This window comes from Pelophylax lessonae (genome assembly GCF_965119305.1).
Source record: "Pelophylax lessonae genome assembly, chromosome: 1".
Taxonomy (NCBI): domain Eukaryota; kingdom Metazoa; phylum Chordata; class Amphibia; order Anura; family Ranidae; genus Pelophylax; species Pelophylax lessonae.
In genome coordinates this window covers 294888564-294905887 of record NC_138768.1, presented here as the reverse complement: position 1 = coordinate 294905887, position 17324 = coordinate 294888564, and the positions used below count along the sequence as shown (strand labels likewise).

At 43.3% G+C, this 17324-nt stretch overlaps 1 protein-coding gene across 1 annotated transcript in view; it reads left to right on the top strand.

Moving 5' to 3' along the window:
* Positions 1-17324, top strand: part of GRK3 (G protein-coupled receptor kinase 3) — a 539783-nt gene that overhangs the window by 354474 nt on the left and 167985 nt on the right. Inside the window, exon 5 of the mRNA XM_082258195.1 lies at positions 149-223. Within this exon, the coding sequence (XP_082114321.1) occupies positions 149-223 (75 nt within the window). The remainder of the gene's footprint in view (positions 1-148; positions 224-17324) is intronic.

Sequence of the window (17324 nt, the reverse complement as noted above, 5' to 3'; positions counted from 1 at the left end):
TAACCAAGCAAGACTATTACCATAATTAAACATTTGAGTATAAGGTGTCTAGAAAAGTGCAAATGCAGTTATTATATATATACATTACCTTTTATTACCTGTTTCTTGAATTGTGGGAAATTACTTTGGTTTTGTTTTAAATCCTTAGCCATTTTCGAAGCAAGCTGTAGACCATGTTCAGGCCCACCTCGCAAAGAAACAAGTGCCCCCTACTCTATTTCAGGTAAGAAGTGGAAAGTCACAGGTACATTGTTACTACCCCAATTCCAAAAAAGTTGGGATGCTGTTAGGATCAGACAAGAATGGGACAACGTTGCTCTCCCAAAATTCCAGCAATTGGTTTCCTTAGTTCGCATGGTAATCTTTCCTAAATAAGAGGGGATGCTATACAGTGCCTTGCGAAAGTATTCGGCCCCCTTGAGCTTTTCTACCTTTTGCCACATTTCAGGCTTCAAACATAAAGATGTAAAACTGTATTTTTTTGTGAAGAATCAAAAACAAGTGGGACACAATCATGAAGTGGAACAACATTTATTGGATATTTCAAACTTTTTTAACAAATAAAAAACTGAAAAATTGGGCGTGCAAAATTATTCAGCCCCTTTAAGTTAATACTTTGTAGCGCCACCTTTTGCTGCGATTACAGCTGTAAGTCACTTGGGGTTTGTCTCTATCAGTTTTGGCACATCGAGAGACTGAATTTTTTGCCCATTTCTCCTTGCAAAACAGCTCTAACTCAGTGAGGTTGGATGGACAGCGTTTGTGAACAGCAGTTTTCAGTTCTTTCCACAGATTCTCGATTGGATTCAGGTCTGGACTTTGACTTGGCCATTCTAACACCTGGATATGTTTATTTGTGAACCATTCCATTTTAGATTTTGCTTTATGTTTTGGATCATTGTCTTGTTGGAAGACAAATCTCCGTCCCAGTCTCAGGTCTTTTGCAGACTTCATCAGGTTTTCTTCCAGAATGGTCCTATATTTGGCTCCATCCATCTTCCCATCAATTGTAACCATCTTCCCTGTCCCTGCTGAAGAAAAGCAGGCCCAAACCATGATGCTGCCATCACTATGTTTGACAGTGGGGATGGTGTGTTCAGAGTGATGAGCTGTGTTGCTTTTACGTCAAACATAACGTTTTGCATTGTTGCCAAAACGTTTGATTTTGGTTTCATCTGACCAGAGCACCTTCTTCCACATGTTTGATGTGTCTCCCAGGTGGCTTGTGGCAAACTTTAAACGACACTTTTTATGGATATCTTTAAGAAATGGCTTTCTTCTTGCCACTCTTCCATAAAGGCCAGATTTGTGCAGTATACCACTGATTGTTGTCCTATGGACAGAGTCTCCCACCTCAGCTGTAGATCTCTGCAGTTCATCCAGAGTGATCATGGGCCTCTTGGCTGCATCTCTGATCAGTCTTCTCCTTGTATGAGCTGAAAGTTTAGAGGGACGGCCAGGTCTTCGTAGATTTTCAGTGGTTTGATACTCCTTACGTTTCAATATTATCGCTTGCACAGTGCTCCTTGGGATTTTTAAAGCTTGGGAAATCATTTTGTATCCAAATCCGGCTTTAAACTTCTCCACAACAGTATCTCAGACCTGCCTGGTGTATTCCTTGTTCTTCATGATGCTCCCTGCGCTTTAAACGGACCTCTGAGACTATCACAGTGCAGGTGCATTTATACGGAGACTTGATTACACACAGGTGGATTCTATTTATCATCATTAGTCATTTAGGTCAACATTGGATCATTCAGAGATCCTCACTGAACTTCTGGAGAGAGTTTGCTGCACTGAAAGTAAAGGGGCTGAATAATTTTGCACGCCCAATTTTTCAGTTTTTTATTTGTTAACAAAGTTTGAAATATCCAATAAATTTTGTTCCACTTCATGATTGTGTCCCACTTGTTGTTGATTCTTCACAAAAAATTACAGTTTTATATCTTTGTTTGAAGCCTGAAATGTGGCAAAAGGTCGCAAAGTTCAAGGGGGTCGAATACTTTCGCAAGGCACTGTACTGTTGTAAACTTGGCCCCGTTCCAAATTTTTTGAGATGTGTTGCTGTGATCAAGTCCAAAATGACCTTATTTTTTTCTTAAAATTGCACATTTTATCAATTTAAGCATTGCTATGTTTTCTATTGTGAATAAAATATGGGTTTATAAGATTTGCAAATAATTGCATTCTGTTTTTATGTAGATATGACACAGCATCCCAACTTTTTTGGTTTTTTGGTATTGCATATTGAACATCTGCTGAATATATTAATGCTGTTTGAGATTTTAGTAAATTCTTAACTTAAAATGAAAAAAAATGTAATTTAAAATGTACCGTGTAGAAAATTATAGCTGGTATCTGGTTACTGTACACAATTGCTCCACAATTATTTCTCTTAGTTGTCATCATAAATATCATGTTACATGTAAAAAAAAAAAAATAACTTACTGCGTGTGACAGAAGGCCTCATACATCAATGTCAAAGAAAATCATCTAGGTTGTTTATAGCGTACATTATTCCTTTTATTTTTATCAGATTTTCATACATGAGGTTCTTTCCTACCTCATACATTCTATATGTATTTGAATTTATTTATAGGTGTAGGTTTTCTTTTGTATGCATTCTGTTTATCAGTATAAAGTTTTCTTTGCGTAGCACATTTTAACAACATGCAAATAAATTGTTTTTCTGATTCACCAACTTTAATCAAGGATTCAAATTAGGAATTTTGAAGTCTGTCTGATTTTATTGGCTGCATGTTCCAGGTCAGTAACTTAGACATTACTGAAATCATATAATCCTATGGCAGCCTCATAATTATCTCTACACACGTCTCCTTTAAAGCCATATTGTGGTTGAATATACCATTTTAGAAAAAAATTATTTGGATTGGCCAATATAATAATTAAGGTAAAGTACATCATGTACAAGTTGTAACTCTTGGCAGGCAAGTACTAACCAGCACTCTTTTGATACCTAAACTGCTCTTAGATGTCAGTGAGCATTTTTGTCTGCTGGGGTTCCACAATTTACGTTAGTAACATATTTAACTATTCAGTGCACAGTTTTTTTGATTTTGTACAAAGCAAAGTAATAAGAGTGAGCAGAGAGGTTGTATTGTGTGTGTGACCTTCCTGAAGACGCTTGTCACATTCCTTATATTTCCTCTGAGAGCTTCACGTCTATTTGCCAGTTCTCTTTCCCTCAGCCAGATAGCTTACGTATATACATTGATGCAGTTCAGTTTCTGATAATCTGAGGGCCGCTAAAACTCTAAGGTATGTGTATTTTGTGATACAGGTACAACAACCCCTTGAAGGTTCTTGGCATTGTGGCCATAACAGATCTGCATCTGTCTACTGTCTAATCTGTCCTGTAATACCTAATCTGCCCACAGATAGAGGCTATATTGTTTTGTTAAAGAATCCAGGATACCTCTACTAATTGCCTGATTAGACCATAATACATGGGTCATTCTATGACTGTATAAAAAAAAAAATGGTGCAGAAACCACGTACATTTTTAGGTGTAGATGAAAATGTAATTGATTTTCATGGAAAATGTAAGTTTTCCAGTATTACAAACACACAGTGAAGATACCACTAACCCCTTCAGTGTCCGTATCATGGTAGGTTCCCTGGTGTTCATGAATCATAATGTTATTAGGTTCTGGCATGTACTGGCCTGGCTAGTCTCAAAACTGCTGCTAACACACTATTTATTAAACCTAAATCCCCTTGTTACAGCCCCAATTCCAAAAAAGTTTGGGCGCTGTGTAAAATCTATATGGAAACAGAATGCAATCATTTGCAAATCACATAAACCCATATTTTATACACAATAGAAAATAGAAAACCTATCAAATGTTTAAATTGTGAAAATGTACTATATTAGGAAACATTTAGGTAATTATGAAATTGATGACAGCAACACATCTCAAAGTTGGGACAGGGCAACAAAAAGCTGGCAAAGTAGTACCCACAAGGAAGAGCTGGCTAAAAATTTTGTAACTACATAGGTTAATTGGCAACAGGTCATTAACATGATTGGGTAAAAAAAGAGCATCTTAGATTATCGGAGTGTCAGAAGTAAAACAAAAAAACTCAAGGGACAAAGCTGAAGCACAGTATTGGATGCCGGTTATCTTTATCCTGCTGAAATATGCAAGGCCTTCCCTGAAAAAGACATCATCTGGATGGAAGCTTATGCTGCTCTAAAACCTGGATATATCTTTCAGCATTGATGGTGCCTTTCTAGATTTGCAAGCTGCCCATTCCATACGCTCAAATGCATCCCCATACCATCAGAGATGCAGGCTTTTGAACCTAGTGCTGAATAAGTCAGAAGGTCTCTCTCCTCTTTAGTCTGGAGGATGTGGTGCCCATGGTCGCCAAAAAGAATGTCAAATTTAGATTAGTCTGACCACAGTTTTGCTCTTTGCAACAGACCATTTTAAATTAACTTTGGCCTAGAGAAGACAGCTGAATTTCTGGATCATGTTCACATATGGTGGCTTCTTTGCCTAATAGAGCTTTGCATTGCATTTTTGGATGGCATGGTGAACTGTGTTCACAGACAGTGATTTTTGGAAGTAATCCTGAGCCCATGCGGTAATGTCCATCACTCAGTCATGCCAGATTTCTCCAGGTTCTTGGAATCTTTTGATGATATGATGTGTACTGTAGATGCAATTTTAGCTTGAGTAACATGATTCTGAAATTATTCAACACATTTTAGATGCAGATTTAAATGGATTGGTGTCTTTGCCCAACTTTACTTCTGAGACATTTTTCGAAGATTCTCTTTTTATGCCCAGTCATGTTACTAACCTGTTGCCAACTAACCTAACTAGTTGCAAAATGTTCTTTGCCTCTTCCTTGTTCATACCATTGTACCACCTTTTTGTTGCTCTGACCAAACCATTTTGAGATGTGTTGCTGCCATCAATTTCATCATTGTTTTCCCCTAAAACTGCACTTTTCTCAGTTTAAACATTTGATACATTTTCTATTGTGTATAAAATATGGGTTTATGAGATTTGCCAAACATTGCATTCTGTTTTTATGTAGATTTTACACAACATCTCTGTTCTGCCTACTATTGCATTTAGTGTTGAGAGCTTTTGCAGTTGCTATATACAAGCTAGCACTGTAACTGAAGCGTTTGATTATGGTGCTTTGTCGAGACAACAGACAAAGTAACCATAGAACAGTGAAGGTTATATGTTTTCCTGAGCTATTTTATGTAAGCATCTCCACATCAATCATTATACAGTTACTGTATACATCTCTAATGCCAGTTTGTGTTCAGTTGTAAATGGCCCTTTAATAATAAATGAACATACAGGTGTTCAATGAGACTGCGTAATGTAATTCAAAAGTAACCATGTATTTATTTTTATTTCAAGTTTTATTATAATTTAGTTTTATGCTTTTTTTTACAGCATTACACAAAATCATGTCATCTACAGCGATATGCAATCGTCATTTGATATGACAACACTTTTTTTTTTTAAACACATTTTATTGATGTTTTTCCAAGAAATGAACAGAGTTTGCACAAACAATGCAATGCAGAGTACAACAGTATCATGTAAATCAAAATTCAAGTAATAAACCAAAGTAATAAACCAAAGTAGGCGTCCCGAACAGGTCCCATAGATTCGGGTTCGTAGCCTCGATATGTGGACCTGATGGGAGGCACCAGACCATAAACATGCATTGTACCTAGCAGTGAAATAGTAGGGTGGGGGTGGGAGGGAAATAGAACGTGCAGGTAAAGAGGGGAGGGGGGGGGTTGAGTGGGAGAAGAGAGGTGGGAAGGGGAGGGAAAGAGAGGGGAAGGAAAGAAGAGCAGAGAAAGGATGAGAAGAGAAGGGAGGAGAAGAGAGGAACACCATCTCATGATAGCAAGTCAACGCATTAACCAGCAGTACATTTTAACACAGCATACTAAGTACTTAGAGTCAGACAAATGGGTAGGAGAAAAGGGCCCAAACTATTGCCTAGATCGCTCGAGACAATTCATGTGGATGGGGAGTCCCAATCTTGAGAAGCGCAAGGTAATAGGGATACCAGCTGATGAGAAGATGGACATATCAGCAAGTGCCAAATGCAGCGGTGTAGATATAATCATTAAATATGAGATGTTGACCAGAGTATTGAAATGTTCAAGTAAGCGGTAATTCAATCCGTAGGGTATCTTTGGCATAAGTGGGAGCTACTGGTCATCTATGAAGAACATGTAGGCAGTAATGTGCGCAAGAAAGAATTCCACTTGCGATTGAACTTGACAAGATTGGGAGACGAGGCAGTTGTAAGTTCAAGGGCTTCCTTAGCTTGCAGTCGTTGCAGGTTGGAGATCACTTCAGTCAGGGTTGGAGGTAAGTCTTGTATCCATTTGGCCAGGATAGTTCTTCTGGCTATCATATAGCAGGTTAAGAGCCATGTTTTATGTGTTTTGATGATGGAGCCTTGGCTCTTAGGCAGGTTGATGATAGAAGAGTCCAGATGTCCAAAGAGGAGTGCGTAAGGATCATTCAGGGGTGTCAGACCCGTTTTGGTACTAACATAGGCTTCCACTGAGGTCCAAAAGGCTGAGATATGTGGACATGACCAGAGTCTGTGCGCGAGAGTAGGTTTGGGGGCATTGCAAAGCAGACAGCCAGTCGAATGAGTTGGATGGGAGTTCCTGGAGAATGGGACATAGCTGCGGTGCATAATCTTGAACTGTTGCTCCCTCCAAAATTCGTTGGTGATGGCTTTGTGAGTGGCCAAGTAGCCTGATAAAATAAGTGAGTGGGCGTCAGGGTTAGGGAAGTCTTTGGCCCAGGTGGAATTATGATAAGAAGATTTGCTGATATCTGGGGAAGACAGGAAAGCTTTATATATGTCTGAAATTTTGTGGAGGCCTTGGCCCAGAAATTGGTCGACCAAGGTAGGTTGGAACCGAAGTAAAGGGTCGGGACAAGTTTTGACTACGAAACTGATAGCTTGCAAGATTCCCAGAATGTGTCCCTTCGGAAGGTGAAAACGCTCTCTAATCACTGAGATGGGTAAAGGTGTACCTCGGACGGGGTCAAACAATTGAGAGAAATAGCGAAGACCCCGGGTATGCCAGTCCCGGAAAGGTAAATAGCACTGCGCCTGTGTGAAGAGAGGATGTCCACAGATTGGGACATGAGGAGACATGGTGGGTGAAGATCTGTTTTTGCGGTGGATTTCCCTCCAAGCTATGTTAGTGTCCCTAATCAGGACATTGTTCTTCAGAGCAGGTGGTAGGGCACTGTGTTTACAATGTAATATGGCAGCCAGGTCATAAGGTGAGGACTGGTGGGATTCTAGTATGAGATTAGAATATCTGGAAGCTTTGCCAATCCAATCCAGCCCTACTCTGAACACACATGCAAGGTTGTACAATCGAGCATTAGGGAGTGCCACCCCACCCTCCCTCCTCGGCAGATACAGTTTCTGGAGGGCAATGCGGGGCCTTTTGCCTTGCCATATGAAGTTGGATACAGCTCTAGTCAACTTTTGCATATCCGCATGTCTCACCAGAAGAGGAATCGTCTGAAGAGGATACAGCAGTTTGGGGAAGCCTACCATCTTATACAAATGACATCTGCCGAAGAGGGAGAGGGGAAGGCCCATCCACGTGTCTAACGAAGATATTATTTTGGAGATAGTAGGTGGGATATTGAGGTGGTATATAGACGAAGGGGAGCGGCCAATTTTGATGCCCAGGTACGTGATAGAGGACTTGGCTATAGAAAAGAGAGGCGTGGTAGGCCAGGGATTATGTGTGGCGTGACGGAGAGGGAGAAGCTCGCTTTTGGAAAAGTTTATTTTTAGACCGGAACAGAGGCGGAAGTCATTAAATATTTTATGGACTAACGTGGAGTCCCTGACAGGGTCAGAATTAAATATGAGTATGTCATCAGCAAATAGGGCTATGCGCAAATCAGAGTCGCCTATACGGATACCATGGAGATCGGGATGGTGAAGAATGAAGCTGGCAAGGGGTTCTAGAGCCAAGTTGAACAATAGTGGGGACAGTGGGCATCCCTGTCTGGTTCCCCGGCGTAAGGAAAACGGTGTGGACACATGGCCGTTGGCCACAACACAGGCGGATGGGTTTGTGTACATGGCTTTGACAAGGTGGACAAAGGGACCTCGGAACCCGAAACGTTGTATGACCAAATGGAGCCAATCAATGTCCACCCTATCAAAGGCCTTCTCAGCGTCCAGGGATATAATGGCCATGTCGGACAAGGGGTGAGCTTGGGACGCTTCCAGGGCTGCTAGAACCTTTCTGATATTGGCCGTTGCTGCCCTTCCAGAGGTGAAACCTGCTTGGGCAGGGTGAATCAAGGTAGGCATGATAGGGGCAAGCCTATTGGCAATGATTTTGGATAGTATTTTACCGTCCAGATTTAGAAGTGAGATAGGCCGATAGGATCCTGGTTCGGTTGGATCCTTCCCGGGTTTAGGTATCAATTTGACGTGTGCCTGGAGGCCCGTAGGGAAATAGGGATGGCCCTCCAGAACATGTTGGTACAGTGATTGAAGGGTCGGCGCTATAGTGTCTACAGACGCTTTGTAAAAGTCAGAGGTGAAGCCGTCGGGACCGGGCGCTTTACCCGATGGCAATTTTGCTATGGTGGATTTGATTTCCTCTAAAGAAATGGGGGCATTCAGAAGGGAAAGTTGGTCTTCCGTAATGGTGGGGAGGGTTACAGAAGCCAACCAAGATTCTGCAGCTTGGGTGTCATGTTTCTCCAAACTGTAGAGGTCTGAGAAGAAGTTAGAAAGAGAAGCAGCTATTTCCGTCGGTGAGGTAGTCAATGTGCCAGCACTTGATTTCAGCGCCCTAATGTGTGTCTGAGTGAACGGACTTTTGCATAATTTGGATAGCAGTTTGCCTGGTTTATTACCATATTTGTGGTATTGGAGATCCTGGATGGAAGAGTATAGCCTCTCCTGCGCCGCTGCCCAAGTATCAAAAACTAGTTTCGCCTCTTGCCACTTTTGTCTGTTGGATTGTGTATTGGATTGAGATAGAGCCACGTGTGCGAGGCGTAGCTGGGTACTTGCATCAACATATGCTTTTTTGATGACCCGCTTGCGACCGGCGGCGTAGGAGAGAATACGACCCCTCAACACAGCCTTCCCTGTTTCCAAAAATAAAGCAGGATTGGAGGTGTGGGAAGCATTAGTGTGTGCAAATTCCTGCCAGGTGTTTTCAATTATCGTCGCTAGTTGAGCGTCGCGTGCCAGGAAGGACGGGAACCGCCAGCTGCTTGAGGGCGGCTTGGGGAATGCTTCCAAGAGGTCAATGGACACTGGAGCGTGGTCAGAAATGACTATGCCGTGAATTGTGGAGTCCGTAATCAAGGGTTGTGAGAGGTAATTAGTGAAAAAATAATCTATGCGGGAGAGGGAGTTGTGTGGGTTAGAAAAGAAAGTGAAGTCACGTCCCGTAGGGTGCAGGAGGCGCCATATATCCGTAAGTTGGATATGTTCTGCAAAAGCGGCCAGATGGCTGGGGTAGGGAGTTCTATCCAATGGGCGGTGATAAGTCGGACGTGCCCTGTCTTCCCTTTCATCCATGACTGTGTTCATATTGCCTGCAAGGATCAAAGGGACATGAAGGGAACGTGCCAATTTGGGAGGCAATGTCTTGAAAGTATTGTTTTGATGGGGAATTGGGGGCATATGTAGTTGCCAGAACCCATTCCTGCGAACCAGAGGACAAAGTGATAGCAATGAATCTACCCTCCGTATCAGTGTGAGAGGAAAGGACAGTACCAGTGAAGCGCTTGTGGATGAGGACAAGAACCCCTGCCTTCCCCTTAACTGCGGGAGAGCCCAAAACCTGGCCTACCCATAGTTTCTGCATACGTTTAACCACTTGCCTTCTGTGCACTTAAACACCCTTCCCATCCAGGCCAATTTTCAGCTTTCAGCGCTCTCACACTTTGAATGACAATTGCGCGGTCATGCTACACTGTACCCATATGAAATTTTTATCATTTTTTTCACACAAACAGAGCTTTCTTTTGGTGGTATTTAATCATCTCTGGGTTTTTTATTTTTTACAAAAAAAAAAGAAAAAAGACAGAAAATTTTGAAAAAAAAAAAAAAGTTTTTCTTATTTTCTGCGAGTAAATTTTGAAAATAAATTTTTTTCCCTCACTGATGTGCGCTGATGAGGCGGCACTTATGTGCACTGATAGGCGGCACTTATGGGCACTGATAGGCTGCACTTATGGGCACTGATAGGCTGCACTTATGGGCACTGATAGGCTGCACTTATGGGCACTGATGAGGTGGCACTTATGGGCACTGATGAGGTGGCACTTATGGGCACTGATGAGGAGGTACTAATATGCCGCACTGATGAGCACTGATAGGCGGCACTGATAGGCACTGAGAGGTGGCACTGCTGGGCACTGAGAGGTGGCACTGCTGGGTACTGAGAGGTGGCACTGCTGGGCACTGAGAGGTGGCACTGACGGGTGGCACTGATGGGCACTGATAGGCGGCACTGATGGACACTGACGGGTGGCACTGATGGGCACTGACGGGTGGCACTGATGGGCGGCACTGATGAGCACTGATGGGCAGCACCATCAGTGCCCACACTCAGTGCCCATAGTGCTGCCAGTCAGTGCTCATCAGTGCCTAGATGAGCAGGCACTGATGGGCACTGACTGGCAGCACTATGGGCACTGATTGTGGGCATTGATGGGGGCACTGATGGCGGGCACTGTGGGCACTGATGGGGGGGCAATGTGTGTGTTTTTTTTACCTTCAGTAATCAGGGCACTGGTGATCAGTGCCCTGATTACATGTCTCTGTGTCCCCAGCGGCTGTCGGCTCCCCCTCCTTCCTCACACTGCAGTGTCTGTGTGAGGAAGGAGCGCCGGCGATGAGAGATGATCTCATATGTTTACATATGAGATCATCTCTCATTGGACGGCTTGATCACGTGGTGAATGGCCGCTGGAGCGCGCGGGGTGGCGTGTCACTGGAGGCCGTTTAAAAACTGCCTCCCGAAAATTCGAGTCCGCGCTGCAGCCGTATATAGGCTGTAGCGCGGATGTGAGGAGGTTAAAGTCCTGTTCAGAGAGATGAGTCTCTTGAAGGACTGCAATTTCTGCACGAAGTCGTTTCAGATGGCGAAGGATCGCCATTCTTTTGTGGGGGGATCGTAGGCCCTTAACATTCCATGAAATTATCCTAAGCATAGGTGAGTGCTAAACAAGTAAAATGATGCGGATATTGTAGAGTTAAAATCTCGTACTGTGGAGTGAGTAGAACTGCAGTGCGTTGTATTTGGAAAGATATATAAAGAAAGTTGGCGATGGTGTAAGCGAGTAGTGATAGGTGGATGGAGAATTGGCAGAGCTTGTACAACAAAAAACAAACAATACAGAGCAGTGAAAAGACACTTACGTGTCCGTGGAAGCCTGAACTTCGCTTCTTCCCACATGTGACTATCGCCTACAGTAGCGCTACCGGGGAAGGTCGACGATCTGGCCCAAGCGGCGAGTCTGCAGCCCCATCCACAGGTAGATGAGAGTGTAGATGAGGTCCAGCCCAGACATCTCCAACAACAGCAGAGTGACCACAACCAGCTGTAAAGGAGCAGACTATCCACGGTAGCACCCTGTGAGGAGGTGGGTAAAAGAAAACAGTCTGTTAAAACAGTGCACATAATCTATCAAGAGCTTATATATACGAACCAATCCATCAATGTACGGTAGGGGGTGAGAACGAGACATGGGCATGCCATCTAGGATGTTCGACCCCACCTGTAGATAGGTAGAGGTGTATTCAAACCACTAGGAATGTTACAGGCGGGTGGAAATGGAGCTAAGCAGTGGCTTCAGGGGCTCCCATTGGCAATCCTTAGTGCGTTGATGGAGCAATGTAAAACAGAGAACGAACCGAGGAACAGAGATGGGGTTCGTCAACGTTAACGTAGGTCACACAGGATTATACTTCCTGGAAAGATCAGTGAGTCACAGTTTTTTAGCAGGCTCCTTGCGGGGGCTCCGTTGATCTCTGGGGTGTTGGTACCTGGCAGAGGATTGTGCAGGTGGTGCGGAGGTATCCATTGGCAGTCTCAGGTGGGAATTAAGGTAATCCCAGGCGTCATCCGGGTGAGTGAAGGACTTGGAGAGGCCTGTCGGGTCTGTGAATCGCAAAGTCGCAGGATAAGCCAGAGTGAACTTTATACCCTGCTGATAGAGGGCGTTGCAGATTGGTTGTAGGGCCTTACGGCGGCGGGAGACCTCCTGTGAGTAATCTGCGAACAGCAGTAATTTGTGGCCGTCAATTTGCAGAGCTTTGGAATTACGATAGGATTTCATCAAATTATTCCTGTCAGCAAAATTCAGGTATTTCACTATCACTGGACGTGGAGTGCGCCTTTCATTAGAGGGAGGTCCCACATTGTGAGCCCTTTCAGCAATGCAGGGGGCCGTGAGTCCCAATGCCTGAGGTACTCTCTGAGAACACAGTTCCATCAGGGAATCCGCACCAAAGGATTCCGGGAGACCTATTATGCGCAGATTATTTCTGCGTGAACGATTTTCAAGATCATCCACTTTTTCTTAGAGATATTGTTGGGTCTGTTTGAATTGTTTCTCAGAATGGAAAGATGCCTGTGTTTCTTCCTCTATGTCAGTCACCCTACTCTCAAGCTCAGTGAGGCGGAATGCATGTTCACTCAGATCCTTCCTGATCTGAGCAATGCCTGCAGCCATAGCTTTATCAACAGCTGCTGTGATCGTTGGGGATAGCAGGGCTGCGACAGCTTGAGCAATGCCACTATAGTGCTCAGGTGACACCGCACTAGAGGCTGGGTTGGCCACAACAGCTGCATAACTAGGTCCGGGTGGATGCTGGCTGGGATGCAGGGTCGCACCCTCCGCCATCTTGCCTGTCTGTGAGGCGGCAGACGAACAGTCCGTGAGATCGGGCGGAGGAGCTGCTGGCGGTCCGTGTACCAGAAACTTGTCCATGGGGTGTTCCCCTAATTGGTAGTGGTTGCGGGGGGTGCCGCGGACCCGCCGATCGGCGGATTAGCCGGTTTTTTATAGCGATGTGTCCGGAGACGCTACTTCCTGCTCCTTCACATCTGGCGCCGGAACCAGAAGCCATGACAACACATTTTGCTTATAAGAATACACTGCTCAAAAAAAAAAATTAAAGGATCACTTTGAAAGGGTCTAGAGAAGCAGTGAAGAATGTTATACTGCCTGTAACCTGGTTTAGCATGACTGGTTTGGTGGTGGGTCAGTGAGGGTCTGGGGAGGGATATCCATGAAGGGATGCACAGACCTCTACAGGCTACACAATGGCACCTGACTGCCTTTAGGTATCAGGATGAAATCTTTGGACCCATTGTCAGACCCTACACTGGTGCAGTGAGTCCTGGGTTCCTTCTGGTGCACGCCAATGCCCAGCCTCATGTGGCAAGAGTATGCAACCAGTTCCTGGAGGATGAAGGAATTGATACCATTGAATGGCCCCCACTCTCACCTGACCTAAATCCAATAGAACACCTCTACTACATTATGTTTTGGTTAATCCGACGCCACCAGGTTGCACCTCAGTCTGTTCAGGAACTCAGTGATGCCCTGGTCTAGATTTGGGAGGAAATACCCCAGGACACCATCCGTTGTCTCATTAGGAGCATGCCCTGGCATTGTCAGGCATGCATACAAGAACATGGGGGCCATGCAAACTACTGAGTACCATTTTAGGTTGCTGCAATGAAATTTCAGCAAAATGGACTAGCCTGCTGCATCATTTTTTCACTTTGATTTTGGGGGTGTCGTTAAATTCAGCCCTCTGTTGGCTGATAATTTTCATTTCCTTTAAACGATGTGGCAGTCTTTCGTTCCTAACACATTACGGAGTCCATATCAGTAAAGATATCCAGCACAAGATTTTTACTCATTGAGATATGCTGTGTTTTCAAAATGTTCCTTTATTCTTTTTTGAGCAGTGTATATAAATAATAAATAAAGCAGCGCTAGTAAGAAAGCTTACACGCAAAATGAAAAAAATAAATAAAATGTGCAGGTTATGCCAATATTCACAATACCTGATTTACCTAATCACATAAATCCATAATAGTATGAAGATCCTTATAATAGGAATCTAAATATGTGAACAAAAAAGTAGATGTAACACAAAATACTAAAAGTGCAACAAACTGTTCATATAAGAAAATAGTCCGCAATTTAGGATATGTTTCACTATTAAACCCAGAAAACACGAATTGAAACTCAATCAAAAAGCTCCTTTTACAAGACAAATATACAATCACTGGCTACTTTATTAGATACACTTGTTCGATTGCTTGCTAACATAAACTGCTAATCAGCCAATCACATGGCAGCAACTCAATTCATTTAGGCATCTAGACGTGGTGAGGATGACTTTCTGAAGTTCAAACTGAGTATCAGAATGGGGAAGAAAAGGTATTTAAGTGACTTTGAACGTAGCATGGTTGTTGGTGCCAGACAGGCTGATCTGAACATTTCAAAAACTGCTGATCTACTGGGATTTTCACATACAACCATCTCTAGGGTTTATAGAGAATGGTCCGAAAAAGAGAAAAAATCCAGTGAGTGGCAGTTGTGTGGACAAAAATGCTATGTTGATGTCAGAGGTCAGAAGAGAATGGGCGGATTGGTTCGAGATGTCTGAAAGGCAACAGTAACTCAAATAACCACTTGTTATAACCAAGTTATGCAGAATACCAATTTTGAACGCATAACACATCAAACCTTAAAGCAGATGGGCTACAGCAGCAGAAGACCACACCAGGTGCCACTCCTGTCCGCTAAGAACAGGAAACTGAGGCTACAATTTGCACAGGCTCACCAAAATTGGATGATAGAAGATTGGAAAAATGTTGCCTGGTTTGATGTCTCAATTCCAGCTGCAACATTTAGATGGTAGGGTCAAAATTTGGCGTAAACAACATGAAAGCATGGGTCCGTCCTGCCTTGTATCAATGGTTCAGGCTGGTGGTAATGGTGTGGGGGATATTTTCTTTGCACACTTTGGGCCCCTTAGTACCATCTGAGCATTGTTTAAATGCCACGGCCTATTGTTGCTGACCATGTCAAAACCTTTATGATTGCAGTGTACCCATCTTCTGATGGCTACTTTCAGCAGGATAATGCACCTTGTCACAACGCTTAAATCATCTATAACTGGTTTCTTTAACATGAGAATGAGTTCACTGTACTCCAATGGCCTCCACAGTCACCAGATCTTAATCCAATAGATTGGGATGTGGTGGAACAGAAAATTTGCATCATGTATGTGTAGCTGACAAATCTGCAGCAACTGCAATATGCCATCATGTCAATATGGACCAAAATCTCAGAGGAATGTTTTCAACATCTTGTTGCATCTATGCCACAAAGAATTAAGGCAGTTCTGAAGGCAAAATGGGGTCCAACCCAGTACTACAAGGTGTATCTAATAAAGTGGACGGTGAGTGTATACTCCACTCAAAGTTAAAATCAATGTGCTCCACCCAAAACTGAAATTTCAATGGTGCTCCACATGAAAAGATTTCAGTGGTACTGTGTCCACACTGCTGTGTTTGTGAGATCCTACTTTTGGACAGCTCTCACTCACCAGAACTGATGGACCTTACGTTAACAAAGGTCAGCAGCGCATGAGTAATTCATTATATATGGCTTAGGCAAACTCCTCTCTTTTCCTTCTCCACACTCCAGATTTACTCCAAGGTTACATATGAGAAATAAAAAAGGGAGGAACTCATCGTTTAAAACCAATAAACTCAGACTTTATTAAACATTAAAACAACAACGCGCTCACATTTTCAGGTGCCCCTTATAAATCAGCACAATAGCAGCAGCTCACTCATAATGAACTGCCGCTGCTCCAAATCAATCAAACTGGAGCCGGCATGCGTTCCACAGTGGTTTCAGCCGGTGGTTCGATACCCAGAAGTGACGTCAGCAATGAGAAAGACACGTCCCAGTGCATTTCCTCGGGATTGAAATCATCAGGAGGTGCCTCTTGGGAAACCTTGGGTCCTGCTATTCATGCAGATGTTACTTTAACACGTAAAACCTTACCTAAACATTGTTGCTGACCTAGTACACCTTTTCATGGAAACAATATTTCCTGATTGCAGTGGCCTCTTTCAGCAGGATAATGCACCCTGCCACACTGCAAAAATGGTTCAAGAATGGTTTGACTTGGCCTTCAATTATCCAGATTCCAATCCAATCGTGCATCTGTGAAATGTGCTGGAAAAACAGGTCCATTCCAACCTATAGGACATAAAGGATCTGCTATTTTAGGTAGTGTTTTTATTTAGACTAGAGTATCTGTACTGTGTAAAATGCAGCCAGAAAAGTGCAGGCAAAGGGCAAATGGCTAGTCACCAGTATTGCCTTTGGTCTCCCTGCAGCTGATTTGTTCCTCATTACTGACTTACCATGCTATGTTCTTCACTGTCTCTGCATGTCAGGAAGAGATTTAGTGGCCTCCTTGGTTTCTGTTGGTGGCACTAAAGTGTTCTTTCTGTTTGAACAAAGAAGATGTATTCAATACCTACCCCGGTTGAAAGAGAGCTGCAAGGCCTTGAATGAACTCCATACACTACAGGCACTGACCAAAACTATAATTAGAAGAGTTCTTCAGCTTGGTGTTTCATGTTTGTTTTCACCAACACTTGAGCGCTGACATTGTGTGTGTACATATTTTTGTCCTTTCTGTTTATCTTAACATGGTGTGCTGGTGATATCTTGGATTAGACTTCTGCTGTGGTATCAACATCCGTAATTTCAGCACAGCATCCTCCCATGACTGGATCTCATTGCACTAGACTCTTTGTAATTATCTGTCTGGAGCCGACCATCTTGGTAGATTCAAGGTTTTGTTTCCTCGTGTTTGAGCATCTTGCAAGGTGAATCTAAAGACATGCTGCTCACTGTTCTCACTACTGATAAACTGCTATGAGGCTGTATGCTCAGTGTCTTGGCACACATAAGCCTGTATATACCAGGAGCTGTGCTGCTATTTTGCAGGCGGAATCCCAGACAAAATGTACATTTTTCAGTTTTTTGTGTAGCAACAGATAACATTTCTAACTGATCCTTTTAACATGGCAAGTCTTTACTGTTTGAGTTCAGGTAAACTTTACAAAGAGATCTTAAAAATTGACAATTGTTGGCTGAATATCAGTTACATGTTTGGTAGGCCATAGACGGTGCAAATTTATTTACTGCTACCAAAAGAAATTCACATGATTCCCC